Genomic DNA, 24,874 nt, shown 5'->3' with positions numbered 1-24,874 from the left:
ACAAATTTTTCCATTAATAGTATTTTCTAATTTTAAACGTTTGTTTTATTTTATTTATTTATAAAAAGGGACAATACATATTGATGAACATTATAGCCTATGGCTAATTTTCATCTCTAGTCCCTTCGCATGCAGATATAAAACTGTAAGGACATAATAAATACACCAATGCAAGGTCATACAAATACTTTTGAAAATAAATAATGCAAAACTTGTAAAAAAACAAAAAACAAAAAAACCTCTATCTTTATCTATATAGATATATATATCACACTCCCCGGGCGCCGCACATGGCAGCCCACTGCTCCCCAAGGGGACGAGTTAAAAGCAGATTTCGATGTAATGTATGTTTCAATGTATGTTTCAATGACAATAAAGATGATATTACCATTACTATTACAGTCAACTGTTAAACCAACAACTTCAAACTACAGGATTAATTCATACTTGGAATATTTTAAAAGTAAAAACAGGTAAAATGATTGCTATGCGTGTTATTGCTTACCCAAGGTGCACACTGCACACTCACTGCCCTAACTTATTTAATGAATAATTAGTTTCGTTTGATGTCATTTTTAAAGGAACTGAATTCTGATTCTGATATCAGATGAACACGCAGTAATTTAACGAATCTGCATAATCGAGTTTCACTTTTTGAAAACCAAACTACTGAAATAAACCAAAAAAAAACAAACTTTCAGGGAACCCTCGCGCAAAGAAATTCTGAACTATCCCTTTAATCATGTGCGTAAGAAGCCAGGCGCTCTTGGGTGCCCCCCTCTGGCCTTGGGGGGGTCACTAAGCGGTCGCTAGGTTCGCTTTCACCTCGGTCTGGCCCTGCTTCGTCCTTCGTAATGTTTCCCACCTCCATATGTCGCTTTTCAAAAATGTTTTTACCCCCCTCTCCGCCATGCTGCTGGGGATGAGGAGGAGGAAAGAGGGGAAGAGGGGAAGAGGGGGGGAGAGCGCAGGCAGGCAGGCAGGCAGGAAGGCAGGCAGCACCAGCAGAGAGGAGAGCAGAGCGGTGAGGGGGGGGAGTGATGAGTCAATACAACTAATAATTTAATGGGGACAGAGAGGGAGAGACGGAGTGAGAGGGGCAGAGACAGAAAGAAAGAAAGAAAGAGAAACAGAAGAGGAGCTCCGTCCGGACGCCAATCCCCATCCGACGCACAGGACGCCTCCTACCACCACCACCGCCGGGCTGCTCTCCTACCCGTCCACAGTCGAGCGCTTGTCGGCTGCCGCTACCCCGGACTGCTCGGCGGCGGCGTGGATGTCCGCGGAGCGAACTCGAGCCCAAGTCGCCTCTCTCTACTTGCAGCCGTGGCCGGAGGCGGCTAACCCCGCTCACTTCACGCTAAATGCCGCCGGCTGCGCGGCTCTCCGTTTCCGCTGTTTGTTTCCTCCAGCTGGACGGAATTAGCTAACGTCGGGGCTCCGCACTTACGCAGAGAGGGAGAGAGAGAAAGAGAGAGGAAGAGAGAGAGAGAGAGGCACGACCCGCTCACCGATGTTCGCCCGTCGCGGTCCATCTCGACCTCGTCGCGCCTCGCAGTGGCTTCGCAGACGCCGGCTTGTTGTTGTTGTGTGTCCGCCGCGCCGCCGAGACGAGCCGGAGAGGGCGAGCGGCTCCGCGCCGATCCTCGTAGCGCAGCCTCCCGCTGTCATGCTCACGGAGAGCGCGTCCGGCTGAAGAGAGGACACCCGGGAGTTGTTTGTTTTGTTTTGTTTGTATTGTTAAATTTAATTTTTCTTTTTATTTTTTTTTTATTTTTTTTTCAAAGAACTATTTTTCTACCCTGGCTAAACTTGAAGGAGACGCGTTTTCCAGGCGGCGTTGAATGCTCTCCGGTGCTGAAGTTCAGCGGTTCAGGTGGGTTTGGAGCCCGGACGTATGTGTGAGTGAGAGGGGTGGGGGGGCATGCCGGAAACATGGAGTCAGGCTCTAAATTGGCTTCTTTTATTGACACCATACGCAAATGCCGTGTTTTCTTCTCAGGGTCCATCTTTACAGGTGTCAACGAACAGTCGCAGCTCGTCCAAAATAGATAAATAAAAACATCCTGCTGCTCACAGTCCAGGAGAAATCACTGCTGGTTGGGAATCGATGCGTTTTAATTAAAAAAAAAAACCCCAAAAAAACCCAGTAATTAGTCTGTAACAACGCATGGTGGGAGTTACTTGTCAGGTGTGAACCATGTGGACCCTTTCAGCTCTCCAGGTGTTCCCCGGATCAGAACTGAGGAGGAGGCAGAATTTAGTGTCTGGATCCAACTCTCTGAAAGCCTGAGGACGCAGGAAGCGGTTCAATCTTCTTAGTCAGGGTTGAAACACTTTTTTTTTTTTTTTTAGATTTTAACCTTGCCTGTTTGGTTTCATTACATTTTTCTCTACTTCTGAAAAGCATTTTCTTATTTGGATGCTGCTAAAATAATGACCTCGCCTTACCTTCTTGCTCATATAGACCCTCTCCTAAAATGTGATGTGCCTAATTTGAACTTTTGCTCCTGTGTGTGTGTGTTTAAGGTCATTTAAAAACCCTGACCTGGATCTGGACAGCATCCGGGTCCGGATTCCTCTACCTCTGGCCCCCTGCCCCCCCCCCCCCTCCCCAACCCCCCTTCCTCCTCGAATTAGTGTGCCTCATTGCATGCTATGAATGGGGGAGTTCACGATCTTCTTGCGTGGGGGGTGGCTGATTCTGCCCTTTTCACTCGTCGAGCATTCCAGCTCACGTCCGTCAGCGCCCAGTTAACCTGCACGCATCGTTACGCTTCCGCCTCAACAAACATGGCAGGCAGACTCCTACCAGGACGGTGCCGGGCTGTGTCGGAGCGTCGAAGCACCTGTGGGGGGGGTGATGCGGCCTCCCCACGTTGTCAAGATTCTGACGACCGGCCTTATGAGTCAGCAGCCGGCTGCTCTGAACTTTCCTCGAGCCACGTCTTTCCCGCCGTCCCGGGCTCGTAAAAAAAAAAAAACTAAACTCAACGCCACGCTTGAAAAATTAGTGCTTGGGTTGCGAAATCTAAAAATAAAAGTTCACACCTGTTGAGCAACCGACACGTCTGTCGCAGCAGAGCCAACGCCGCGGCCTTTCGCCCTGCCTCTCTGCGCCGCCGAGCTGCAGCCCCGAACGTGAAGCCACACGAAGCGGTGACTCACAGCAGACCCGATCGCATTAGTTTCCTGCGCCGCTCTGCAGAACCCCGTGTGTTTTCACTGCATGCAACCGTGCAGAATGCCGTTGCACGTCGAGCCGTTTGCAGAACAGGTTTTTTTTTTTCATCCTCCACTCCCTCCTTCACTGCCTCCTTTTTCGTCTTAGCGATGTCCAGCCGGGAGACAGCCACGCAGTCCTTAGACGTTCGTCACACGGGGGCTTCGGGGCTACGCTGCTAAAAGTATCTTCTGTTTGTCCCTCCCCAGGTGATAGCGAGCTGAGGTGCTGAGGATGATGGACCATCTCAGCGAGTCGTGTCTGGGCAAGGAGAACTCGGATCTGGTCGTGGGCGGCCTGGCCGAAGCCAAGGCCCCGCCGGCCAAGCTGCCCCGGCTGGAGCAGAACGGCAGCCCCCTGGGCAGGGCCAGGCTGGGCAGCGCCGGAGCCAAGCTCGCCGGCGTCCCGTACAAACCCGCCGGCCACCTGCTGAAAGCCTGCCACAAGAGAGGTAGGCCCGCGCCCGGTTAAAGGCAGACGCTCGTCGCTTTAACTCACTTTAGTAAACAAATTATTAGCACATCTGAAAGTGTTGATGGGACTTTGGGAGGTAATTAAATATTTCTATGGGTTAAACTAATTAATGAAAAGGAAGACTGCTAATTAAGAGAGTGAGCTTCATTTATTCAAGTATTGCTACCCTGTATGAAATAAATGTCAAAATGAGAGTTTTGGAAATTAATTGAATTAAACGGTCATGTTAATAAAGAGACGTTGTTTAAATGCAGTTCAACCCGCCGATCCCAGGTTACCTCGCCCCCTCTGCAAGTCACCCAAACCTCCTAAAACCTCCTCTTTGCGTGAAACAATGCTCCTGCGCAGCCTCCAAACACGCGTCCGCCTCACACATATTGCTCGGCACGTATCTGCTGAGACGAAAGCTAACAGAGAGGCAGTGGGAGAAATATCCCCCGCGCAGTGCTACAGCTGCAGCTCTCGTTGCTTGTTGACTGGTGAGAAGTTCGAGTCGGACAAGAGTCGCCTTTTAACGACGGTTTTGAGAATATTTTATAGCACTGGTGTTATGGCTTAAGAAGGAAATGCAGGAAAGCGTTTCCGACGTGCACAATCGTTTTCGAAAGCAGCACGGCCCCCTTGAACCTCGACATTTCTCTCACAGGGTTGAATGTATTTGGCTGGGATTTGATGAGAAAGGCCAACACAGTGTAGCGCATACCTGTAAAGTGGAAGTAAAATAAAAGTCGATGTTAGGTTTTTAGAAATAAACCTTTTTAATCTAAACCTTTCTGTTGTAAGCGTCCCCGCAGCATGATGCTGCCGCCACCATCTCTCACAGCGGGGGATGGTGCTCGTCTTTCACTAATGGCCGCTGACAAATCTCTGAGGCCTTCGCAGAAAAGCTGGATTTATGCTGAGATGAAATTGCACCTATTTCCTCATTTGGTGACTATTCAATCGGTTGATTGGACTGAATGCATATCCATGTTATACTATTCAGATTATTTGTAAAATAAATAGAATAAAATGCATCATTTTTACTTCTACCTCACAATAATGCGTTGCTTTTTCATTTTGTTTTTGTTAAAGCTGTTAGGGGGACTTTTGAAAGGCAGTGTGGTCGTTTATATCTCTTGATTTACTTTTTTTTTTTTGTCAGAAATGATATAACAAAAAAAAAAAACTTACAGTGTTGTGGCTGTAATCGCTCTTGGCTCCGAAACTGTTTGTTTGTTTGGCTGCTGTAGTTTTTTTTTTTTTTTTTTTTCACTTTTTTGGCCAACATGGATGCAGGAACCCTTGGAGAGTGGCCTGCGAGTCTCCTCGCACGGGCCGCTTTCTCTCCTTCGCTGCTTTTTTATGTGCGTGTTTGCGCTCCGGCTGAGAGAGAGTTTAATTTGTCACCTTCATCATCGCTGCTTCTCGTGGCCTCCCACCGTGTCTGGTCCTCTGAGGCTCCTCTCTGCTCCTCCGCCTCTTCCCACTCATCGGTTCTTTTTCTCTCTTTTTTTTTTTTTTTTTTGTTGGGCTAAAGCGGCCAGCGGAGGCGAATGATTCCCCGCCGCCGCCGAGGCTTCGCAGAGAGCCCACAGCGGGCATTGTGTCCGAGCCCGAAACAATATTTACCACAGCCCTCTATGGGCTCCCAGGAAACAAAGCCAGTATTGATCCCCCAAATGAACCTACACAGCAGTCTTTATTGTTAGATCTTTATCTATTAAAATCAGGGGAGGAGGAAAGCAGCTCTTTCAGCACATTCCGTTGCATTTTGTCGGCTTATTGATTGTTTTGCCAGAGCCCGTGCACATCTTCTGGAATGCCTGGGATTGGAAAATATTAGAAAGTGAATCATTTTTTGTCTGCAGTGACAATAAACACGCAGAAATGCTTCCGCGCGACGGCAGAGTGGACCAACAGAGCAGCTCGTAAACACGTCCTGCTCAGATTCCTGCTTCAACAACACTAACATAATTCTGGTTTTCCTATTCTTCAATTGTAAAAGGCCAAATTTACCCCCTCCCCTCCCCCCCCTTCCTAACTCTTCAATTTACAGGGATGTTATTTTAACAGAAACGCCATATCTGGTGATATTTGCACATGTGAAAATTCAGTCTTTGGACAAGAATTGCTCATTCCTTAAAACAGCAGAGCCACTGTTGACACAGAAGAGCGAACCTCGGGGCGCGGAGGTGGCTCAGGATTTGAAGCGCTGCATCATGGGAAGATGATTTTGGGTTGGCAAGCAGAGAGTAGAAAGGCAAATGTAATCGCAGCACCTTGACAGCGAGTGAGGAGGATACTGTGCCCGAAAGGAGGGAGAGGAGAAGATTGTTGTTAACGGCTGTTTTATGTAAAGATGCACCAATCAGGCCGATCCTGGTTTCCGATTTCTTTTGCAGGGACAATAACCTATCCAAATTCATTTTTTTTTTTAAACTTTGCTCTTGTTCAGTGATTGAATGTGTCAAGCATTTGCCTTAAATAAATAGGAAAGGGTGCAGTGATATCAGATTATTTTTTTTTAAAGCCAAAACCAATTTTCTCTTTAAAGGTTGACAGTATTCAAAATATATTTTTCTTGCCTTCTCGTTATTCGTGGGAGAGGAGCTGCTAGTAGTTAAATAAATCAAGTAAAATGGTGATGGAACTGACATTTAAACTGCCTGTAACATCTTCTATTCAGCATGGTTAGTTTTAGTAACTTTAAACGGTAGTCTGCGCGTGAAAGTTCCAGAAAGCGGAAACGTTTTCAGGTTGACGATGTTTCATTACAAGCGGCGGGTTCAAAGCCCCAAATGATGACATTTTAGCCCTCTTGTTATCCCCTCATTTGCTCTCTGTCCGCCAACGTATCTCCACAGATTTCCTTCTAAATAGCTTAATGTGCCTCCTATGATTTTATTTTCAAATACCTCAATGATAGAGAGAATAGCTAACTGTTAGCGCCCCGCTATGGTATGATTCTCCAATTGATAATCCGCCGATCAACTCAAACTAGTGATTGTTAGTTAACAATTGTAATTTTTTGTTTTGTTAGTCATTGTTACATGTGTTTGTTGAGTTAAAGCAAGTTTTCCATACAGCTTGTGTGAGTTATAGTCTTTAAAAGAAAAGTGGAAGGACTTCTCCTGACTGATACCTTTGTAATATTAGATCTTGTTCATCCTTTCTAACGTGTGTAACATCTAACTTTTGGTGAAGGCAGGGAAATCCAGCCATTGTACTACATTATACCACAGGTAGCTTAAATTCACTAAAAGTGATGTTAGTTGTACACCAAAGAAAGCAAAATGCAAAAATTGCATCAACCAAGTATTAGTTTAACGTCGTGCAGATTTTATCTTCCTTATTTCATTCCTTCTAACAAATCTATTTGGTGAAACATAGTACATCATATATTAACAGGCCTGTGTACACGTTTGAGACGCACTGCATGCTCAACCACAAACGCACAAAACAACACCCACCCTAGAGGAGATGTCTTAAAAAAAAAGAGTAGGGCTGCAGATATACTAATGATGACTTCTTAGAAGATATCTGAACAGTCACCGGATACAGTTTCAGATTTATATTTTATGTAACTTTAGAACTTAATCCATAAAAAGGTTAAAAGATAAAACAACTGGACTTTTATTCTGAAGCTGAAGATGTTTCGCCTCCCATCCAGGAAGCTTTCTCAATTCAAAATGTCTGGAGTGGTGTGGAGTCTCAAGCTTTATAGACCTGCCGGTTAATCTACCTGTGGTTTAATCTACATGCAAATCTAGGCTCTAACGAGGCCTCGCCAGCACGTCTATAAAGCGTGAAACTCTACACTACTCCAGACATTTTGAATTAAGAAAGCTTCCTGGATGGAAGGCGAACATCTTCAGCTTCAGAACAGAAGTCCAGTTGTTTTATCTTTTTACCTTTTTTTTGGATCAATTATGACCTGGATGAATGACTTAGAACTGAAGATTAACCAGAAAGAAAAAGAATACATGCAAAAAGTAATAGTACAATAGTCTACCTATGTAATATCAAGCTGGATTAGAAAGGTTCTCTAAAACGATCTCTTCATCTCTGAGTTGATTTCTGTACTGCAGCGGCCGAGTCATTCCCCTCCAGAATCCCTCGACGCTCGCTGTAACTCAATCGGGCAGGCGCTGAATTTCAGGCCGCCCGACGGGAAACGCTGAAGGTCGGCGTCCGCGCGTGGAGAAACGTGGAACGCGCTCAGTCCCTCTCGCCTGTGCTTCTCTTGTCGTCAGGCAACATGCTGCCCGTGTTCTGCGTGGTCGAGCACTACGAGAACCCCATGGACTTCGACAGCAAGGAGGAGCACGCCGAGTTCGTCCTGGTGCGCAAGGACATGCTCTTCAACCAGCTCATCGAGATGGCCCTGCTGTCGCTGGGCTACTCGCACAGCTCCGCAGCTCAGGCCAAAGGTAACCGTCGAGGTTGCATCGTCACACCAATCTCTCATTGTGGGCTCACACATCCGGACACTGATGCCACACAAGAGATGCTCAAGTCTACCATAGGTCATATATATATATATATATATATATATATATATATATATATATATATATATATATATATATATATATATATATATATATATATATATATATATGCTCTGCACACATTTACACTGAGGTCACACACCCTATATATATATATATATATATATATATATATATATATATATGCTCTGCACACATCTACACTGCATATGCATTTATTCAAACAGTGAGTGTAGGTGGTGGAGGCAGGTGGAGGTAAGGGTCCACTAATTGCACTGGAGCACATGCAGGCTGAGGCTGGCTGCTTCAAGGCACCTCTTTGCATGCTCTTTTATCATAAGCTGTCCATCACACACACACACACACACACACACACACACACATGCACGCAAACACGTACGCATGCACTCGCGCACACCCTAATCCAGCTCTCCCCGGCGAGCCCGTCCTCCTCCTCGCATCCTGCTGTGTGGGCTGCTGCAGGTTTTGAAGACGGCGTCAAGAGAAATTCACACATGCTTGTTGTGATTTCGCTAATAAATAAAGAGGAACGGAGAGTGATTATGGCACCAAGATGCTTCTTGGGTGCCTACACATGGTGCTGTTCGCACTTCTCACACGTGTTACTGTTTTTTTTAAATTAGGCCGGCGACGGCGAGCCTCAGATGCTCAGACGCCGTCGGCCCCGCTCGTCCACATCTGTTGTTCACCCACGCCGGTTGTGACTGTGCCCCCCCACGCAGGTATGATTCAGGTGGGGAAGTGGAACCCCGTACCGCTGTCGTACGTGACAGACGCGCCGGACGCCACAGTGGCCGACATGCTGCAGGACGTCTACCACGTGGTCACGCTTAAGATCCAGCTGCACAGGTAAGAAACCGCCGCCACATCCCTCCGCTTTATTACATCCACACGCGCCGGTTGGCACCTGCGGAATACATTAATCTCATACGATGGTTCTACGTGCGACACGTCTTTGCTGCGGAGTCAAGCATTAATCCCTGATTGCGGCGCTAACACAATGAGCACGCGGCGCTTTCTCCTCGGCAGGTGCCAATCTGCTCGTTTCATACTCAGAATAGCATTATTAGTCACAGGAACAGCCCGGCTGACCACTCCCAGGAAACAGGAACAGATATCTGAGAAAAACCTCCGCACCAAGTGGGTGCCAAAACACATGCTTGTTTTTTTAGTCAGTCGGTTCATCTGTTAGGAGACAGAGACGCTGAGAGGGAATCCACCGTCCGAAGTCTCTGTTCGGTGTTTAGCTCAAACGGTCGCAAGCGATCCAGTAGCTTTAGCTCCAGTGGCTGATCTCAATTTAACTGATTAGCAGATTACACAGGCTTCTTGTCTTGCAAATTGGCGAAGTGAGATCCAATATGATACAATGATAAAAGCTGCAAGTCTTGAATCAAGGGCTGCAAATAAAAGCAGATTCCAGCAGATTAGGCCAATGCTTTGTACTTTTTTTTTTTTTTTTTTTTTTTTACAAACCAGAAATAACCACAAAAATCCCCAGATGTTAAACGTTTCTACTGAATCCAGAGGACAATAATTGCATTAAATTTGCTGTTCTGTACTTGGTCTAAATATGAGCTAAATTCAACCTATGATGGACAGCTTAGCACCCATAACTCTCTCTTCTTGCTTATGGTAAAGTTTCTTTTAAAATACAGATTAAAACCATCCGTTTTAATCAAACGCTCCAACATTCACACACGGATTAAGTACTTCAGTAGAAAACTTTGGTTTAGCGTGTAGGTCAAGTGCACTTAAACGTGCGGTGGAAATGAACTCGCACAAATTATTGCAAAAAATAATTTAAAAAAAAAATCAGATTTATATCTATAACATAAATCTAATCTAGCTGCTTTCATGCGCGCTATCGTGGTTGGTAACATCTAAGCCCTGCTAATCAAATGCATTGTGTATTAGCAACCAGGATTTCTGGCAGTTCGCACACAGGGGTGTTTTAAACTCTGCCGAGAAGAATAGACAAACCGCAGCAGCCTTAGAGAAGTGATTGCTGCTGCTCATCAATCTGAGACGTGTTACCGGGTCGCTTTACAGAAAGAAAGTATTCACAAGTAGAAAAGGTTTAAGAAAGTGGGCAATCTTAGGGGCTGAGATCACATCGAAAGCATTCTAAGGTTAGATCATAAAAGGCTCAAAGAAATTGCAAAAAGACAAAACAAAGAAACCAAGATCTTTATCTCAGACTCTACAGGCCTTAGTTGTTCGCTAAATGGTAGTTGTGAAAACTATTAGAAAATTGCAGAAGGACTCAAATTAGCATAGTTTCATCTCAATAAACTACAAGGAGAGGCCAAAGTAGAGATGCACAATGGCGTTTTCTACCAAGCGTGTCTGAAAAAGACACCTCACACCAACCGTCTAGCACGTAAATGATTTGGTCTTGTTTTGCAGCTGCAATACCTGGGCACCCTGCACTGACTAAGTCGACCATGAACTCCACTGTATACCAAAATATTGTGGCGACAAATGCGAGGCCATCTGTCCGACAGCTGGACCTTGGTCCAAACTGGGACATCAACAGCACATTGATCCCAAACAGCAGCGAATCTACGACAGAACTGAAAAAGCATTCAGATGTTGCACTGGCCCAGTCAAAGTCCGACATGATTAAATGCTGCAAACCAGTTAATCAAATAAATTAGAATAAAGTCAAAAGAGAACATTGCAAAACCCCTAAGACTAATCATTACATCCAGAAGACAATTACTATCCCTTCAGGTTATTCTCTAAACTTTTTGGATTATAAAGTGGACTTAATATAATACAATGCTACGTATCTGAGGTTGTATCTTTGCTAATTTGAGACGCAGGTTAGAACCCAAAGTGTTTTATTATGCGCCATCACAGATGAGGCTGAAAACCACGCGACGGTTCGCCGTAGAAATCTAAAGGAGCTCCAGCCTTAGATTGAACGCCGTTAACCGTCTTCTCATCCCTCATCGCGCTGGATGCTAAATTCTCCTCTGTAGGTGTGAGCCTTTGTTGTGTTATTACACAGCAAAGACTCACGCACGGTTTATATTTTTGGACCCAAACGGGCTCACACACGCGCTCGTGGACACAAAGACGCGCGCACGCACAAACAGTCAGCTGGCGCTGATGTGGAGGCTCGTGCCAGCTGCACGCTAACCCAGTGTTCTGCAACTCTCCGGAGAGCTGTTCCTGCTCTGCCTCTTCCCCCTTCTGTCTCCCCCACCTCCTCCTCCTCCTCCTCCTCCCACCTTCACCAGTCGAGCACTCACATATGCACTGACTGATGCGAACACGTCCACCAGCCAGAATACAGAAGGTTGGGTTTATTTCCGGCCTGCCAGCCTCTGAATGCACAGATAGCCGTCTTTCCCCTGCTCCCTCCTCCCTTCCTCCCGCTTCGCTCGCTCTTTCCCTCCTCTTGTTCACTTCCATCTCCCCAGAGGCTCTCTAGCCACTGGAGCAGTTTAAGGTGTTCTGGAAAATCTATTGTCGGCTGGATGGAGTGCATGCACGTGCGAGGCTGTATGTTTTTCTCGCTAGCAGATGTTGGCCCTGACCGTTGCACGCATCCTTATCTCCTCCCGTTCTCCTCTCATCTCCTCGCTCGCGAACTAAACGACCGAGCTGACCGACAGTCAGCCGCTGAAATATTGTTTCCGATTTTTTTGCGGGTTTATCGCACCTTTTTTTGCAAATGGAAAGCCAGATTCCGAGAAAAAATAAAATAAAAAATCATTATTCGGCTCTAAGTGGGCAGCAAAGCACTAAACATATGTCTTGCACATCCAGACTTGCTGAAGCCGCTGGAGCCCAGTTCAGCTGCCCACACCCTTCCATCTAAATATGTTTCTCATTTTCAAAAACCCAGGAGTGTTTTTTTTTTTTGTTTTTTTTTCTAGGTAGAGCTGCAGGTCTGCAGCTGATGACTCCTCCAGCTGAAGGCGACGTCAGTCACTCACACATAGGAGCTGCGTTGCGTTTGCGCTGAATATTTACAGTGTTATTGTCTCCGCTTTTGCGTTCCGACTGCAAGAAATCTACCTAGTTAGACCTTAAATTGTCTCAGCGAACACAAGCCAGGAAGGTACGAGTAACACGGAATAATAGTCGCCACATGCAGCTGATGTATAATTCATGCATCAATCCAGCAGATGTGTTGTATAAAGTAATTAACTAATCAGAACAATCAGGAGAGAGAGAAAAAGGGAGAGAGGGGGAATATGAAAGAGAGAGAAGGGAGGCAGAGAGAATGAGAGAGAGAGAGAGAGAAAGAGAGAGAGAGAGAGAGCAATCTCCAGATGCATCTGCTTGATGCGCCAAATGAAATCTGTCTGTCTTGGAGGGACGCTTGCAGCAGGAAAAACGAGCAGAGGCCCATGTGTTCAGCTCTCTTTTCTCTCTGGTTGCCTCTCTGCTCTGCCTTTCTGATGTGACTTCAGTTCATCACCACGAAGACTTCAGACAGCGTTGGACTAACTAAAGCAGATTTTAGATATCTGTTGTGGGGGGAAATGGTTGCCTGTTTGTGACAGGGTTTAATTCTCTGGCTGATTTATCAATCTCAGGTGGCATTTTTTGTAAAAAAAATAAAAAAATAAAAAAATACAAATAAGTATGTATCTATTTGAGAACTATTAGAGGATATAAGAATTCAAAATATTTTCTGTATCTTTCTTAGCATGATTAATCATTCATATTAGGAGCAGAGGTGACGTCACACTATATTTTTAAAATTAAGTTAAAATTATTAGAGTTGACTTTCTTTAGCATTTTATTTAGCGATTAGCACAGTTAGCAAGGGTAGCATTAACAGAAGAACCATAGACATTGTATACATAAGACGCCTCATTACGTGCTGGAGCACGTCCTGTAGGCCGCCATCTTGGATGGGTCTCTCCTGCTCTAGGCTGGCATAGGAGCCAACGGGAGTAAACGCAGAGGGAGCAATTTAGCCCGTATTTTCTGCAGTTTACGGCTGCATTATGCGTGTATAACTATTGAACGTAGATCACGTGGTGCAGATCACCATTTTGGGCTGAGATTGGCTCTGAAGATGTGTTTTTACTTGGTCAGAACAATGCAGAAACCTAACAGATGGACCTTAAATTAATGCTCACTAATCTGTTCTCGCCATATTTCACAAACCAGGGCTGAATCACGTTGCCAAATTAAGTACCCTGGAGTTACAGAGTACCAACACATGCAGGAAGCTGTGCAAAACAGTTGTTTTTCAAGGGGCTTAAGCTGCAGCCCTATTTGCTAGCAGGGTCGTGTGAGAAACTGGAAGGACCTGTAATTTTTTTCTAGGCCTTTAAAAAAACTGTGTATGCATGAGTGCATGCACAGTTTGCAAAAACATGAAGAAATTATTGTTGATGTTTAGAGGTTCAGGATTGTACATGTGTGAGAGAGCGTGAAATAAATTTAAATGAACAATCCAGCTTGTTTCTTTATTAAAATATAAAATGTTTCAGTATGAAATCACATATTTATAAATTAATATGCTATATATCTGTCTGTTAAAGACCATTCATTTATATAATATGTTGTTTAAACAACATATTTCAGCATTAAATGTTTATTTTTTTTTAAAGTGTGACAGTGTTTTGTATCACAACCACACTTCTGCTGTTTGTAACAGACCAAACCTTATTTTTTACCCGGAAATCGGGAGTTATGATTTATTTTAGTTGGGCAAACAGCTTCCTCATTACAAATAAATGCACTGGGGTCACATGAGAGACCCATCCAATATGGCGGCTGAGCTAAAACGTCAGCTCCAATAGGCAGCGCCAGTCCATGGGGCGTCTACCTATATAATGTCTGAGAAGAACTGTCTCTGGATTCCCTAGAGAATGTGGACCCCTATTAAAACTCTGAGATTTCCAAAAGGGTGCCAATATATCCAAATCCAGGATGTTCCATGTCAGATGGAGGTTTATAGCTGAGAGGGATACAACAAAGTGACTTTGCTGTGATACGTTCAGCCTTCCTGTTAACTGTTTTAAGTCCTGCTCTCCCTTGCTCCTTTGCTGCCTGAATCAAGCAGTTTCCATTTCACTGGGACTGAATCACTGATAAGAAAAATACTTGATTTTTAATTTTCTGATCACCTTTCATGGCTGATTTAATCTGAAAATCATCCAATTCTGGTCACGAGCCGTGTTCTGTTTACATTTTCGTGACAAAAAATTTCACCCGACTCAAAACTGTATACCTAAATTCAAAATACATTATCCTCGGGTTTTTGTGTTTTGTTTGCAGCTTTGGAAGGAAATAATTAATGATTAAATTCTATACATCCACTTTCAGCAATGCAACTTTCCTCCTTTGGTTCACATGGTTGCGATGGCCGCCTTTTTATGAAAAGTCAAATTTTTTTTACAGGCCGTAGATCAACAGTCAGCAGCGTCTTAGAAAGAAGGTCATCTATCCTGATATGTTGCTGAAATCTACCGAATATTGCATTTCAAACATTCCATTGAAATCTTTTTGCACACTTATGAAATGCTTGATGATGCGATTCCAAATTTCACATGTAGAAAATAATATCTAGTAAATTCTCAATATTGTCGATATTAACATTAGTGTCTGATAAATTTAAGTGTGCTAAAGCTGTCTATTTCCAGTCAGTTTCATTAAAGTAACAAACAAATGAACTGCTTAGGTCAGAAGCAAATACGCCAAGTTGTTAATACGATTTGTGGGGGTTAAATTAGTCGCATATTCATCACGAGCTTATTGTGAATCATCTTTTTTTTTCTCTTATCTTTTCTAGAATTGACCCTGTTTGCACTTTGCTGAACTGAAACTACTCAGTTGTGAAACACTTTCCCCCTTATATTCACAGATCTATTACAAATCTTTCTGACAAAAACTTTCACAAACAAGCATAACAAAATCTATTTCTGCCTTTATTATTTCCACCAAGGTTATATTTCAGACTGTACATAAAAAAGCATGAATTGAAACCCTCCTCCTTCTGTATTTTGCTGCTGGAAAGGATTCACACTATTGAGTTTCTGTCGCTCTTAAAGGAATAATTTTGTACATTTTTGTTTGGCTTGTAACCACTGCTGGAATCTTTCTACTTCAGCCATTTAAATATCAAAAGGTTAACCTCTTTCTGAACAATTAGGACTATGAATTTACATATGTAAAACCCGTTATACTGCTAAAAGTATAAAACTTTTCTTTTTACTTTGAAAAATGAATGGCAAATCTTGTAAATTCTTTAAAAAAAAAACTTTTATCTAAAAACGTGAACAACTTTCTCTTATTTTCAGCTAGAGAGTTCATTCAAACACGAAATGGGACAGAAGGGAACTGGGCTACAACTACAAAATGATTTAGCTTTTTAATATCTTTTACCATTGTTAAAAAAAAAAAAGTTGTATTAATGTTTTTGTCAGATGCTTTTGTTCCACCTATAGATGATGACATCAACCACTCAAAATGTTCATATTTAATTTACAAACCAAGTAAATTAGTCTCTGCTTTTGCTTTTTTAGACCATTTTGAGCTCCTCAAGGAGTAAATCTGCTAATAAATGCAACTCTTCTGCAGTTATACGAGCTTTTCACATGATCCACTCTCTCTCTCTACCCCTTGTCCTTCTGCTTCCCTTTCTCCTCCCCTCCTCCCTCCTCACACCCCCCCCCCCATGTCTCCCCCGTGTTGTTCTTTTTTTAACAGTTGTCCTAAGCTGGAGGACCTGCCGCCCGAGCAATGGAGCCACTCTACAGTAAGAAACGCCCTCAAGGAGTTACTCAAAGACATGAATCAGAGCTCTCTGGCTAAAGAATGCCCTTTATCACAGGTGCTGAAGCCCAATCTGCTTATTCAAAATTCTCCCACCCCCCCCCTCTCCACAAAAAGAGCAAAAGAACACAGAAAAATATCCCAACCTCACCCCGATTTCCCCCCCACCCCCCCACCCCCCACTCCCACCTCCGCTACCATACCACACAACAAAACAAACACCCCTATCTCCATCACCTCCGTCTCTTATCCTTCACTTATCAAATGCCCTGAGTTTGATCCACTGGGAAAGAGAATTGGCATAGAAAATCCAAATCAATGGCTATTGTCGTCTGAATGTTTTTTTTTTTTCCTTCTTTCGCCGCCTACAACACACACACACACACACACACACACACACACACACACACACACACACCGAGAGACGTGCATGCAGCGGCAGCCAAAAGAACAGAGGTGTTATTGAACATATGGTCATTGTTAGATAAACACTGGACCAATCCCAGAACGATTCGGATTTTTTTTTTTTTCGCTCTTATTATTATTATTATTTTTTTTTTTTTTTTGTCTTTTTAGTTCATTTCGTATCACTGCACCGGGCTGGAGAATTACACATTCACATGTTAGATGTTACGCCGTCTGCCTTTTTGTCAGCCAAGAGGTTCAATAGAGCGCGCTTGCACGGATATTGTATTAAAAGGCAATGCAGTCGGTATATCATGGAGGCAAGCCGTGGAGTGAATGGAATGAAAAGGCAGTATATCCCAGAGTGTTTGTGTTAGCTGGCGTTCAGCAGGGCTTGTGTGTGTGTGTGTTGTGTGTGTTGTGTGTGTTTTCTGAATGTGTTGGTGAAATGTACAGAATATATCTGTGCTATTTGAGGTTTCAGCAAGCAGCAAGCTCTCCTCCCAGTCCACCGGATGGTCACCTGGAGACCCTGATTTGTGCTGTGCGTATGAGCAAGAAGCTGCTTTCGGTGTGTGTGTGTGTGTGTGTGGGTGTGTGTGTGTTTAGCTGGGCATGATGATGTAAAGAGTCCCTGGGTGGCGTTCAGGCGGAGCCCAGCCCGGTCTGGTAATCACCCTGTTTACGGTCCATATGTGAAGACGGCTCAGAGGAGAGCGCACACTAGCTCGGAGGATTTAACACACAAAGCACATTCAGTCTGTCTCAGACACAAATTCGCAAGACTGACACACACACAAGTTTTAGATTAAATTATCAGATTGTTTTTTTTTTGTTTTGTTTTGCTTATTTTTTTATGCAAACCAATATAGTTCCTTCTCACCAGTTTAGCTGCTAAGAATCATCCACAAATTGACTTATGTAAAACTGAAACTAACACACACACACCACACACGCATAGACATATATATATATATATATATATATATATATATATATATATATATATATATATATATATATATATATATATATATATATATATATATATATATGCAACAGCAGTAAGCCTACACCCTTTTTGATTTTTCAAAATGTTGTCACTCTGCAGTATCACAGTTTTACCTGTTTTATATGGATCTGGCTCTTCTTATTCTAGTCTGGGACAAGAAGCGTCTACTTGTGAAGGAAGATGATACATGTTTTTCTGAAATGTTTATAATTTAAAACTGGAAATGTGGGGTATGCATTTGTATTCTGCCCTATATTGAGCTGCAACATGCAGAAACAACATTTTTCAGTCAGGTTGGATGGAGAGTGGCTGTAAACGCCGATTTACAAGTCTTCCCACAGCCGTTTTCAATACAATTTAAGTTTGTAATTTGCCATATCGCCTCATAAATATAGTTTGATCCAAACCATCCATTGTAACTCTGGCTGTATATTTAGTCGTTTTTGCACTGGAAAATGAACCTCTTCCGCAGTTTTTTTCCAACTTTGATCAGACTTCTTCCAGGATTGCTTTCTCTTTAGCTCCATCCAACTTGCCTTAAAATTTGACACGTCCTGGCTGAAAGACAGAATCCAGCATGATCCTGCCACCATAGAGTTTTGCCGTGTTTGCATAGTGATCTGGAGAGCTGCGTTATTAAACATAACATTTTGCAAGTAAGCCAAAAGCTTAGTTCGGAAGCTGCGCTCTTTCCTTTTTCAGACGATGGGTTGATCCTCGCCCTTGACGTTCGAAGCTTGAGTTATTGTTTAATGACCTAACCCTTCTTTAAACGTATCCACAATTATCCCTGACCCGTGTACCTTGGTCCTCATGATGCCGTTTATTTACTAAAGTTCCCCAATAAACCGCTCAGGCCTTCACAGAGCAGCTCTATTTATACTGAGACTGAATTACTCACAGGTGGCCTTTGATGGGAGTTGGTTGCAGTGGACTTTATTTAGGGTTGTTAGAGTAAAAGGGGTTGAATACAAATGCCTCCCACACTCTTTAGATTAGTTTTTTGTTTAAAAACCGTCTCACTACCTTTTTGAAGGTCTGTAACATGAAATGCATTGAGGTCTGTCGTTGTAAGGAGAAAGAAAATAATTGGTACAAAGGGTGTGAATATTATTTGCAGCCCACATTTAAATGCAAATCGACGGCTTTGGTTCGTCTCAATTTGTCCTGATGGTCCGAATGTACTGCACCTACGAGAAGGATGCTATGACAGCGTTTGACATCTGTTGCGCTGTGGGGGCCGTACGTGTCCGGCTACCCCCACCCCCGTCGCCAACACAGGAGCCGTTTGCTCCCTGATCTACACGCTCCCCTCCCTGCAGCATTTCCCTCAAAGTGAGGGGGGGGGTGTGGGAGGAGAAAGGGGCGTAGTGGGAGGGAACAGAAGATTGGCACCTTTTTTTAGGATTAGTGTTTCCCTGATATTCTGCCGTGTAATCCCAAACCGAAAGGGGAGGTTAACAGATGACGGGACGGCTGCGAGTGAGTGAGCAAGCCCACCTCTGAACAACTCTCAGAGGAGACGGAGGAGGAGGAGGGGAGCCGAGCAGAGCAGAGAGAAGAGGACGCTCTTCTTATTCGATTTTATTGTTAGAACATGAAATTGTTCTTTTGTGCTCCCGCGGCGTCAAAACGGGTTCGTGTCGCTCTTTGTTTGTTTGGCCTGAGAAGACGACGCGATTGTCACTTCTCAAGCCATCGATTCGGACCTGCACACGCTCGGTGGCTCTTAAACATTCACGGGTAATGACTCGAAGAAGCAGCCGCAAAATTAAACTTCTCATCGACCAATCAGGCCTACCAAGCTTGGAAGCCCCCCCCAATCCTCGTTTGGTTTGCAGCAGCAACTATGGCACACAAACGAGACGTGCCCCCCCCCCCCCAATCCGCCCTGTTTTTTTTCCCCCCTCCATCGCCCGCCCCTTTGCTCACTCTCCCCGGGCTGCCCCCCGATGCACCAGCTGCTGCGTCGTCTAGCAGCAAATAGCCATCAAAATGCCATCTTTCCAAGGCCTTCGCCACCTCCACTGCCACAGGGGCGACCTGGCTGCCGGTGGTGGCGGTGGTGGTTTGGGGGGAGGGGGGGTCATCCCAGTTGAGATGAATATGAGCCATAATTGAGCTCTGCTAGATGTTGGCGAGCGACAAGGCACAGTGTTGCAGATAGAATCCGCACCCCCCCCCCCCTTTCTGACTCAAGACAGTAGTGCGCTTGCATGTGTGCATGTGGTTCAGTCTAATGCTGGCAGCTGGGTGCCTGCAGTACCTGTCTTCTGCACTGCGATCCACTTACACACACACAAACACACACACACACACTCCTCTCTCTTCCTGTCTCCTATGCCGGGGAGTGGAGTAGATGTTGGGGACCGATAGTAGCCCAGTGCCACTTCCTGGTCTTGCCGATAAGCTCTCTGTGCTGCAGATGGCTATCACTTAAAGGGTCCACGCACACACACACACACACACACACACACATGCACACACGCCCGCGCACACGCACGCATAGAGCAGACTTACTACCTGTTGACACAACGAAGCTCAGCCCTCCCGCTGACTCCACAGTGGAAGCAGAGGCGCTGGTTATCTGCTTGATTTCACTTAGTGCGTCTTCATGTGTGTGTGACAGAGCAGTGGGGGGACGCAGAATAGGTGTGTGTGTGTGTGTGTGTGTGTGTGTGTTGTTTCTCCTCACACATACAGGCTGGGCCCCCTGTGAGTAGGTAGAGTGATGTATATGAGGGAGAGGGCTGATTAATGAGGAGCGTTTATTAGAACATCTGTGTCAAAGATGGCGGAGGAAAAGGGAGCAAGAGAGAAAGAGAGAGAGAGAGAGATCTGCGGGCCTCTTGTTTGTTGCCTGGAGCCGCCTTAGCCCAGATATACTGTAAATAAAACATGGCAGGGTAGAGGAGAGTAGTTCATTATCCCAACCCCTGACTAAAGAAGGAGAACTGTCTTCACTTTAAATTTAGCCTTTTTTTAGGAGGGATCTCTGGGCCGCTACAAGCAGGTTAAACTGTAATGCAGGGTTTGGTGCCATGGGCACCATTTATCATCCCGAATATGCCCATTTCTATTCACCTACCCCCCCCCCCCCCCACCCCCCACCCCCACCCCCCCCACCCCAAGTTGAATATAGGTGGTAAGAAAACCGGTCTGGCTTTGCCACCGTCTGGAAGGACTGGAGCACAAAAGGTTGAACTTGTATTTATTCTTCACCAATAACAATATTGCATAACTCAAAAGAAGGAAACACTTCATGCATAAATGTATGACCCATTAAAAAGGTATTTAGACTTCCTAACCCCAACCTGAACTCCGTCAGGCTTTTTTATTGAATGAAGCCTCTTCAATAAATCGATGAAGGGCCGCTTTGTTATACTTTTCAGTCTGACTGCAGACGACCCCCCCCCCCCCCCACCCCCACCCCCCCCCCCCATGCGTTTTTCATCATACGGATGATGCACCACAACATGCTTGGCACAGATTCACACCCAGCTGCAGTTGCCAATGTGACTCTGCTCAGCTGTCTTTATTTTTCCCAAGAAAAAATTAAGATAAAATACGGTGAAATCAGCAACTCAAAGTGTGTGCTCCATCCTCTGTACACAGGCATTAGAAGTTTAGATTTGTAGTGCTTTATTTTCACATTTTCTCAACATTTGAAAGTTTTCTAGCAGTTTATGGACTCTAATCCAGGTACTTTCTCTATCTTCTCCCCTTCTGTATCCTTCTGAGCGTCTTCTGAAGTTGTGTTGTGTTCAGATATGCAGTAGTGTTGTTTCAGCTTTAAATGTGACCAATTATGAAAAATTCTTTTTTTTTTTTTTAAACGTTTGTACTCCCATTTGTGTTTCTACTATTTCTAGAAACAGTCTTAAAAAAGAAACAAACAAACAAAAAAACCTCCAGCTGTTCTTTGGCACTAAGTAAATGTGTCTGGAAAATGAGCTGTTTAAAAAAAAAAAAAAACGATTATTACATCACAATCAACGGGCACTGCCCCTCACCTAGCAACCCAAGCGACGTAAAACTGTAACATACAAAAATTTAACATGACTTTTAAATCTCATCTTACATTGAAGTTAGAATTATTATTAATTATTATTAATCAGATAAACAACTTTGGCATTGACAAGTGCCAAAAAATCTGGATATAATTCCCTTACACTTAACTAAAGCCAAAAAAACAAAAAACACACACAGCTAACGGTTAGCATGATGCTAATTTGCACTGAAAATCCCATAGAGACCCTGTAGCGCTTTAAACGGCTTATTTGTTTTCTTGAATTTCTTCCGACCTAAACATCCAAAATGCCTCCTAAAAGTATTTTACACAAACCAACACGTTATGAAAAGCATACCACTCACTGACAGATAGTTTAACACTGCAGAAACGTGGCTTTAAAACGTAGCTTTGGAACTCTATGGTAGCCTGTAAGATAGCCTACTTACTCACCATTCGGAAACCTTTGCTGCATATTTCCTGGTTTTGCAGGAGGCTCTTCCTCTTCAGCTTCTGGGTCTGACTCAGGGTCAAAGACATACTGTTGTACATCTGTTAGCAGCCATTTTCACCTATAGAGCAAGTCTAAAATTGAGTTGGAGGGGGGGGGGGGGGCAGTCAGCTACAGCTTAATAGCATAAACGTGACAGAGCCCTAAAAACAGCTCATTCTGAAAGGAGCTCAAAATAGCAGAAACTGGGGAGGTGAAGTCTCATTATCTGAGAGTGGGTTTGTGCAAAACATTTAATGTAATGTATAGTCAATAGACCTATCCTAAAATTTTGAAAATAATCATAATAGTTCACCTTTAAAATATTAGTTCATGTTTTTTTAAGTGCGGTTCTATTAAGACACTATGAGCAATTAGTATCTTACCTGCAACACACAACCGTCTTAACCACCTTAATTTGATAATTCAAATTAGTTTTAGAGCTAGCGTCACTAACTCAATGCAGTTGGTTAAGCTTCACTTTTTACCAATCAACTTTATAAACAAAATTGAATTGCACTATATCATAGCTCTCAACTCTCACGCATTGACCGTGTGACACACGCATTTCATCAATTGCACACGCTCACACGCATTACTTTGAAAATCTCAATCTTACAATGAAAATCTCACTCTTGAAACGCACGCGTACGGACGCTTCGCGTCATGGCGGAACCAATTTGCGGTACAATGGTTTCCGCACGTCCAGTAGTAGCGGTAACACAGCTGCAAGGACCGCGCCGCGCAAACAAGGTTCCGTCATCCAAATGAAACACTTCAACGGTCCGTGTTGTGTGCGAATGAAATGGTAAGTCGGCATGTGTTACAAAAGCACCCCCCCCCCCCCCCCCCCCCCCCCCCGTTGGACCGTCTTCAATCGACCAACAGCACCCCCCCCCCCCCCGTCAACAATCTCACTGTCACCCTTGGACCGTCTTCAATCTAAACACACACCCCCCCCCCCCCCCCCCCCCCCCCGTCAACAATCTCACTATCAACAAACCGTTAAAAGTTGATAGGTATGACTATATTATAAGTCGGATCTTCTAGGATCATCTCAAGTAGTGCAACAAAATTCTCGCCACACTAGATTAACCATCTGCAAATTAAAGATTTTTGCCATCTTATTTATACTGTGATTTGCGATACTGTCTTCAAAACGGATGCTGAACTTAATAGGATAGTTCAGATTCTTTGAAATGGGGTTCTGTTGAGAGATTAGACTAATCCTAATCCATTTTGCCTGCAGTAGACGGTTTTCAAGCTACCAACTTGTCAGAGTCGGGCTAAAACTATAGCTGGTTTCTATCAAATAGCCGTGCAAATATCACCATAGAATGAGGTTTTGTGCAAATGCATTTCAATGAGTCTTTAAACAATCCTTTCCTTTTCAAGATGATATATTAAGTAGAAGTCCTTGGTGATATACGGCGAATTTGCCGTTGCTTGGTAAATAACAGCGACCTTCCAAACAAGTCCTCAAAATGGGAAGAATGGAGAACTTGCCATTCAAGAGGTGTCCCTGCTTATTAAGCCAGAAAATGGCTACAAAAAATAACTTCTCACCTAAACTTGGCCATATCTCAGTCGCTTCTTATTCAGATACTATCAATAATACAAGCAGGGTATTTAGAAGACATGCAAGGAGAATAATTGAAACCATGTGCTTAAACAAAGGAGGAACATGTGGAAAGCACGCTCATACCCACTGTTAGTATGGTGGAGGATCTGTGCTGCTCTGGGCCTTTTTCCCATGTAAAAATCCATCTGATAAACACTGTATTAGCATGCAATGCTATGTTTGTTTCTAGCTCACTACGTTTGTAACAGGGAGATGTATTCTGTTTGGCTGGCTGTGTATAGAAAGGTCATTATTATGTGTTTTTAATAAAAATAGCATTTGCATGAACGAGTTCTTTTAACATGATAGAAAGCTTTTGCCTACGACCTGCTCTGACTACTTCATAGCTCGGAAACTAATAAAGACACTGCAGGAAGATACCTACCAGAACCTTTCATGAAACAAGTCTGAAGTGTCGCTTTAATGCAAAAGTCAGGAGTGCAGAGTTGCACTGACCTTTCTGATGGCACAGCTGTTGGCTTTTTCCACTCCTTTCTGCGCAGAGAAGCTGAAGCCAGAAACCCGAATTATTCTGAAACACTTGGTTTTGTGCTCGTTCCGCCAGAAGTCCCCCGTACAATCCTCCGAGCGCATATATTATAGAAAACGATAAAGATGGCATACCTATAATTTGAAAACAGATGGTTCGTTTCTTTTGAATATTTATAACAATCAAAAACATTTTTTTTTTTCTTCCTTCCTCCCCGCATTCACCCAGAGGCTGGCGAGGTGTTAAAACATTCATTTTAATGAAACTGCGCGCGGGGATTTAATAAATGGGGCTCTTTGTTTGTCTCAGGTTGGAGGTAAATGTTGGGAGGGCAAAGAGCCAACCGTATAGGGAGAGTCAGAAGCGCACCGTGCGTCACAGGGCGACATGCTCGCTGCGGACCCGATCTGCTTGAAGTTTCCGTCTCTAACAGATTGCATAAATAGAGCAGGAAATAAAGGTTCCCATTCGTTTACGTGGAACACCTCCACAGCTGCTGATGCTTAATAGATTGCTATGTTCCTTTTTTGAAGGTAATATTTTTCTTGTTCTTGATGGAAAAAATACCCGCTCTGTAAAAGACAAACTCTGTGGCATTTGATAAAAAACAACAGATTAAACTGTTGTTTGATGTGATTTCTTGTTCGTTAAGGAGAGGGGAAAAAAAAAAATCTTACACATCTGCATGTCTTAGACCTTTATCCCCCCCCACCCCGTATATTTTATTTGCTTTGACAAGCTAAAGCGTTGCTGCATGTTCCACCAGCTCTAATATTATGTCTGCATTTTCCACAGTGAGAATCTAAAAGTCTCTCCCGCTCTCTCTCAATCAATCTCTCTCTTTTCAGAGTATGATTTCCTCCATTGTGAACAGCACTTACTAT

General features: G+C 43.9%; 1 protein-coding gene across 3 annotated transcripts in view; it reads left to right on the top strand.

Moving 5' to 3' along the window:
- The window catches only part of LOC105936753 (DNA-binding protein SATB1), a gene marked incomplete at its 3' end in the record, with an annotated part of 40,043 nt that extends 15,169 nt beyond the window's left edge, over positions 1–24,874 (top strand). Inside the window, 6 exon segments of one of the 3 annotated variants that reach the window (XM_036135316.1) lie at positions 1,763–1,876; positions 3,433–3,674; positions 7,933–8,109; positions 8,934–9,060; positions 15,898–16,021; positions 24,839–24,874. In XM_036135316.1, coding sequence (XP_035991209.1) covers positions 3,458–3,674; positions 7,933–8,109; positions 8,934–9,060; positions 15,898–16,021; positions 24,839–24,874 — 681 coding nt within the window. 3 annotated transcript variants of the gene reach the window in all.

Source organism: Fundulus heteroclitus, chromosome 3, assembly GCF_011125445.2.
Source record: "Fundulus heteroclitus isolate FHET01 chromosome 3, MU-UCD_Fhet_4.1, whole genome shotgun sequence".
In the NCBI taxonomy this organism is placed as follows: Eukaryota; Metazoa; Chordata; class Actinopteri; order Cyprinodontiformes; family Fundulidae; genus Fundulus; species Fundulus heteroclitus.
Note: the sequence above shows the minus strand (reverse complement) of the source record. Positions and strands in the feature narration are given on the sequence as shown.